General features: G+C 29.6%; 3 protein-coding genes across 3 annotated transcripts; 1 reads left to right on the top strand and 2 right to left on the bottom strand.

Annotated features, from left to right (window-relative positions):
• The first annotated feature begins 6 nt into the window (after positions 1-6).
• LOC122634405 lies at positions 7-1,207 on the top strand. Its single transcript, XM_043823310.1, has 2 exons — positions 7-188; positions 451-1,207. Exons 1-2 carry the CDS (start codon positions 26-28, stop codon positions 594-596), a joined length of 309 nt encoding a protein of 102 aa, XP_043679245.1. The 5' UTR covers positions 7-25; the 3' UTR covers positions 597-1,207.
• On the bottom strand, positions 182-2,696 carry LOC122634401 (cilia- and flagella-associated protein 20-like). The gene is made up of 5 exons (XM_043823307.1): positions 2,509-2,696; positions 2,224-2,415; positions 1,809-2,041; positions 1,213-1,687; positions 182-552 (listed from the first exon to the last, which is right to left on the bottom strand). Exons 1-4 carry the CDS (start codon positions 2,590-2,592, stop codon positions 1,222-1,224), a joined length of 975 nt encoding a protein of 324 aa, XP_043679242.1. The 5' UTR covers positions 2,593-2,696; the 3' UTR covers positions 182-552; positions 1,213-1,221.
• Positions 2,697-3,002: 306 nt separating this feature from the next.
• Positions 3,003-4,344, bottom strand: LOC122634402. Its single transcript, XM_043823308.1, has 2 exons — positions 3,613-4,344; positions 3,003-3,354 (listed from the first exon to the last, which is right to left on the bottom strand). Exons 1-2 carry the CDS (start codon positions 3,819-3,821, stop codon positions 3,135-3,137), a joined length of 429 nt encoding a protein of 142 aa, XP_043679243.1. The 5' UTR covers positions 3,822-4,344; the 3' UTR covers positions 3,003-3,134.
• Positions 4,345-6,073: the final 1,729 nt, after the last annotated feature.

Raw genomic sequence — 6,073 nt, 5'->3', positions numbered from 1 at the left:
TACAAAGAAAACTGTTACGAAATCTATGCATTCGTTAGTTGGTAATAATATATCCGGAGTACAATCTAGAATCAAAGTAGAAGGAGGCAAGACTGGTCTTTCAATAGTCAAAAGACCAGGCACATTGACTACTGTTGCTCGTACCCAGACAATATCTATACCAAAGCCGGTATTAAAATTTTCAACAGGTATAATATTTAATTATATAACTTTTTTTTATACATGTTCTATAATATTAATGTGCAAAAGAATATTCTTTTTATATAACCTACATTTTATATATTCCTTAGATCATTTTCGTGTCCTTCAATTCCATTCAACTATCCCTTCCTATCTCATTTCGTTAAGTGCACAAATATGTAAGATAAAACCATGTCTAAAAGATTTTACAATTAAAATTCTACTATTTATATAGACTCTTCCTTTAACTTATGTTTTATAATTTTATAGCACCAACAGGAACAGCCACGGTTAAAGCACAAATACCAAAACCAAAAGTACATGTTACATCCGGTCAAACTATGCCACCTATGAAAATAGAAGCAGATGACTCTGTAAAAAGAAAAAGAGAAGATGATGATTACGACGTTTCATAACAGTATAATGTAGATATAATATTTATATTTCATGGTTTACTCATTATATGGTCACAAAATATTTGATTTAGATAATATCAAGAAGTACATATGTCAATACATCTCGATCATGTACGTTTAGGAAATAAAATTTTTTTATTTTATTATCAAAAGAGATAAATGTATCTCGTTTGATTAATAGAATTCAATACAAGAAACTAATTTCAAATAGTGAAATTAGAACTTAGTGATATTAAAATTTGTGTTTATAGAAATTTCTAAAATCGCATAGTCGTTCATTGGATTTTGCTTTAGTTACCTTATAACGTTATAATCATTTATTATCTTTTATTTGATTATCAAAACGAATAAATACAATCGTATTAATAACTTCATATTCCAAAGTGTTAGTAAACACGCGTTAAAAGTCAACCATAAAGAGCATTTTTAATAATAGCATAAAGCCATAAAATTTGTCATATTGAGATAATTATGTTCTTTGAAATCAACAATTTTTTTAATTAATTTACTCTATTTTGTTACTAAATTTGTGATATTAGATTAAGATAGCGGATAAAATATAATGAGAAAGCATTCAAAAGCTTTGTTATTAGATCTTGAAAATTCAGAAACGTACTCTTGCAGTTTAGCCTTCATCTTCCATGGCCATTTCATTTAAGATAAAATCTTCTTCTTCATCGTGTTCCTCGACAGTCTCCTCGACAGCCTCCTCGACAGCTGTCTCGATAGCTGCGATTACAGTGTCTTCCTCTTCAAATATATGTCTATCATCGATTTCGTATTCATGTTCTATCTCATATTCTTCCATTTCATCTTCAATCGGTATCTTAGGTTCAGGAATATGGACTTCTTCCGGTTGTGGTTCCGGTTCTGGAACTTCCGGTGGAACTTCAATTTCAGGTTCTTCCTCTTTTTCGACTTCTTCTTTAATAATTTGTTCGGATGGAGTTTTATACAATACTGGTGGTTCTTCGACCTCTGGTTTCTCATGTTTAATTTCTCTATCCTCTGGTTTCTCTCTAACACATTTTTTTCGATGTATAGGTAAAAACAGTTTATATTCAGCTGGTAATTCCTCGTCACTGTATAATCTACGAATAGAAAAAAATAAAAACAAAAGCGTAACATATGTTAAAGATGATATCATACGTAATACATAAACAAGTTATTCGTATGAAATTATGATATTATTGAATAATGATAAATAACAACCTGGACGCAAAATAGATCCGTCGAACTCGACAATTAGCGTGTATTTGCATCCTCGTTGTTTCGATGTAATTACTGCCGTAAGCACGCCGCGTAAAATCTGCTAGATTAAATTGAATTTGATTCCATCCACCTGATAAACCGATTGGCATGGTCGTACAAAAGGGACGGACTCTTGTAGTACTTTGAAAGTTGCTTACACGAAATCTTCTATGCATGTTCTTGTCATCAAGAATCTAAAAAAATAAACAATTTATATATATAATGTATCTAAATTATAAATATAAATTACGTTTGTACAAATTATGTTTGTAAATTGCATTAATATACATAATATGTATGTGTGTGTGTGTGTGCGCGCATATATACACGTATATATAAGATATAAAATTAATTTTAAATATTAGTACGAACTTACAGTTATCTCGAAGGTAAAATACCTCTTCATATTTTTAATAATCATTATTAAAAAAGGTAATGAAATTCCAAGAACTTTTTTCTTCTCTGCTGGACAATAAATGTAGGTTGTTGCCACATTAGTTCCAGCTAATTCCAACGCTAATGATTTTACCTCTTCGTCAATGACCCGTCTTATATATCCGTTTTTTACCTAACAGTATCATACTTAATTGTTCGCTAATACTTCTAGCGAGTATAAGACTCCGTTACATTTCTTGTATACTGTATAATAAAAAAAACTCACGTGCATGCCCCATAATTCCAAAGGAGCTGATCCACAGCTATACAAAATTGATAAAAATCCACTTTGATAGGACCTACGATACATCCTTAATATTCTTGATACTTCTAAAATGATTTTGAATCATCGATGGAAGATAATAATATAAGTATCAATGATATTTCGCCTTTTTTATTTTCAAACTGTATAAATCTTTCTTCGTTTATCAAAATAATCGAAGAAACGATTTCTACAGTCGACTGAAAATAACAACGTATTATGTATATATATAGAGGGTGAATAAAAATTAAATACAATCGAATTATGTTCGAGGAATGAACAAATGTTATAAAAAAGAAATATAAGAAAAAAAAAAGAAAGAAAAAAACACATGTGTAATATAACGAAACAGCTGAGAGGAGAGAAAATTATATAGGCGGAAGCGTATTTTCAAGGATGAAAGTAGAGTACGTTTAGCGATGAATATAATTGTATTTGAATGACAAGTAATCGATTGCTGGTATATAAAGGTCATTTATTTTTGCTTTGTGTGTGCGTCTACGTGATCCATAACAATAGACAAGAAAGATATATATGACATACGCATACGTACATCTATACACGCACGCACGTTATTAATCGTTTACTTATCAATAATTCAATATCTCTTCGATACGTCGACGTTCCTTCTCCGTCGCGAAATCTGGAACGATCGTAATCCTTGGTGACATCCCGACGCTAAAAATTCGATCGATCCTTATACCATCCAGGGCGAGTAATTGTATCATCGCAATATTCATAATCTCACGATTTAGTTGACGTGATATTTGTTTTCTGATATTTTGCAAACGTTGATGACAGACGACTTGACTTTTGTAAAAGAAAAAAAAAAAAGAAAACAGAAAGACAAAAAATTAAGATCAATGCGTAATTAATGATAATTAAATTTTTTATGTTATATAAAACAATTAAAATCTTTCTCGTAAATAAATTCGAATCAATCATCTTTTCGTGATCGCAATTACGTTTAATTTCTGTTCTTTTTTTTTTTTTTTATTGATATTCTATTTTTTATTAATTTATTTTTTTTTTTTTGTATTTCTATAATTTGAAATATTTCAATCTTACTAAGGTAAATCTTTGAGCTTCGTGTAACTGGGATGAATCGATACGTCGCTTCTATAGAGTTCGGGAAACTGCTTCATATGTTTTAAACGATATTTCCTGAAATGTTGCTCCTGTTCTAAATGAGGTTTTCTTAAATATTCCTCGTCGTTGAAAATGTTTTCACTTTTCATATGGAACAAATTGTTCCTCGTATTAGCTTCTTTAATCATTTTTATTTATCTATTTATTTATCTATCTATCTTTTCTTTCTTTTTTGTTTTTTCTCTTTTTCTCTCTCTCTTTTGAGAAAAAGAGAAAGAGAGAGAGAGAGAAAGAGAGTGTCGGATAAGATACGATATTCGACGGAGAATTTTCGATGATGGAGAAAATGAAAAATAAGAAAACAAAAAAAAAACGTAAAAAGAAATTTCGAATATCGTTCTCCAAATTATTCGGAAATCACGGCGCGTGTCAAGCGAGACTGACGACTTCGATGAAAGTTGGCAGATCTGTTACGAAGTGAGCCCCTGTGCCTCGTACGAATATCGATTTGGTTTCTAGGTGAACCAATAGTGAGATAGATATTCGGTTTATTCTTATTTCTACTTGATCACGAGATATTACGTTACGTTGCGTTGACGACGATTGGAATGATATTTAAACGAATGATCATCGTAAACGAGCGAAATATTGGAATCGTTATTAGTTAGATGACTGAATATTAGGCATGATTAAAATTACATTTACATTTTGTATTTTTCTTTTCTTAAAGAATAAAAATCGTATGAAATATAATATTACGATTAAAATAGAAAATTATAATATAACGTAATATAATGTCCTAACGTGATTTTCCGAGAAAATAAATTCAAAGTTTGCATAGTTTCGAGAAAGCTATTATAAATACAATTAACGTTATTATTAATTTATGAATTATTCGATTTCAGCCGACACAATTTTCACACACACACACATACATATAAACATACGCAAACGTATAAATAGAAATATGCATACATATGTACGTGCAAAGTCAAACTATGTAGAAACTATGACATAGTTTTAAAAGTTAATTAACGATGGAAAACATTATATAAATGATCGTTAAATAAAAGCGACCGACGGTCGTGGAAAGTGAAGAGCACAGAATGAACGAATTTAATTAACGTACGCGTGGTGTACTTTATCGAAACAGCAGTAATTAAGCCTTTATCGTACACGACGATTGTTTTAAGAGAATGGACTCAAGACACGAAAGCATTTATACGGAGAAAGTGGCGGAGGAAACGTTTCGAGGATATTTAAAAGTTCTTTATTTTAACGCGTTTATATACGAGATTTAAGCGTTTCAATTACACTTACGTAAATATATAAACATATATATATATATATATATATATATATATATATATATATATATATTTATGTATGTATGTATACTTGTATTTTTTTTTTTACGAAACGATAAAAAAATTTAATTGATAAAAACTTATAATAACAAACGATCCAATAAATATTGCGCAAAATTCATTTATTAACGATTAATTAGTTCATTAATTAATTTATAATTAATTTTTTAATGTATTAACGATTAACATTCGGTAATCCATAATTAAAAACTTGAAATACGATTAGAAATAATTTATCTGCTCGTTATTAGATTCTTAATTAATCTTTTTGTATTGTTATTAATATTTGAAGATTAATCTATGCGATCGAATGAATTTATATCGACTTTTCGTACAATTAACGATATGAAATAAATAAAAAGAGGTTCGACGAGAAAAAAATGATATTTAAAGAAATAATTACGTATGCAAAATGCAAACCGAATATACATCAATTATAATAATTCATAATAATTATTATTCTTATAATTACATTAACATTTTGTAGAAGAATTGAAAGGACGATTAAATCAAACGATGAAATTCTATTATTTGGTTAAAGTTTAATAAAGGCGATTAAGTTAAATGATAAGTTTCGTTGTTTCGTAAAAAGAAAAGAAAAAAAAAAGAAATAATAATAATAAAAAAAAAAAAAATCATAATATACAAAATAATCGAATATCTAATTAATATCGACGTTTCTAACTAATCGAAAAGATATGAGAAGTAATTTAATAAAACGATTCGACATTTTATCGAAAGGGAAGAGAAAACAAAATTCGATTTCTACATTTCAAATTCAAATTGTTCGAAATTATTAGAAGGACGCATGTGCGAATACCGATAATAACCAATGAGAGAGACGATCGAAAGGAGCACGAAGGGTTAGTTTGTTAATATAATGATACAGAGAAAGAAAGAGAGAGAGAGAGAGAGAGAGAAAGAGAGAGAGAGAGAGAGAGAGAGAGAGAGATAAGCTCAGTAACCATGCTCGGATCTATTGATATTTTCTGTCGCGCTCGCGCGTAGGTAGCGAATGCGTGCTGACATAGGGGATGTTGGAAGGGGGAAAGGGGTATGAGTAGGGGGATGGA

This window comes from Vespula pensylvanica, chromosome 14 (genome assembly GCF_014466175.1).
Source record: "Vespula pensylvanica isolate Volc-1 chromosome 14, ASM1446617v1, whole genome shotgun sequence".
Lineage (NCBI taxonomy): Eukaryota > Metazoa > Arthropoda > Insecta > Hymenoptera > Vespidae > Vespula > Vespula pensylvanica.
Note: the sequence above shows the minus strand (reverse complement) of the source record. Positions and strands in the feature narration are given on the sequence as shown.

Coding starts and splice junctions, on each gene's coding strand:
- LOC122634401 (XM_043823307.1), bottom strand. CDS start 2,592: ATGTATCGTAGGTCCTATCAAAGTGGATTTTTATCAATTTTGTATAGC. Junction 2,416..2,508: donor TGGAATTATGGGGCATGCAC/GTGAGTTTTTTT, acceptor TGATACTGTTAG/GTAAAAAACGGATATATAAG. Junction 2,042..2,223: donor ATTTTACCTTCGAGATAACT/GTAAGTTCGTAC, acceptor TTATTTTTTTAG/ATTCTTGATGACAAGAACAT.
- LOC122634402 (XM_043823308.1), bottom strand. CDS start 3,821: ATGATTAAAGAAGCTAATACGAGGAACAATTTGTTCCATATGAAAAGT. Junction 3,355..3,612: donor AAGCTCAAAGATTTACCTTA/GTAAGATTGAAA, acceptor CTTTTACAAAAG/TCAAGTCGTCTGTCATCAAC.
- LOC122634405 (XM_043823310.1), top strand. CDS start 26: ATGCATTCGTTAGTTGGTAATAATATATCCGGAGTACAATCTAGAATC. Junction 189..450: donor GGTATTAAAATTTTCAACAG/GTATAATATTTA, acceptor ATAATTTTATAG/CACCAACAGGAACAGCCACG.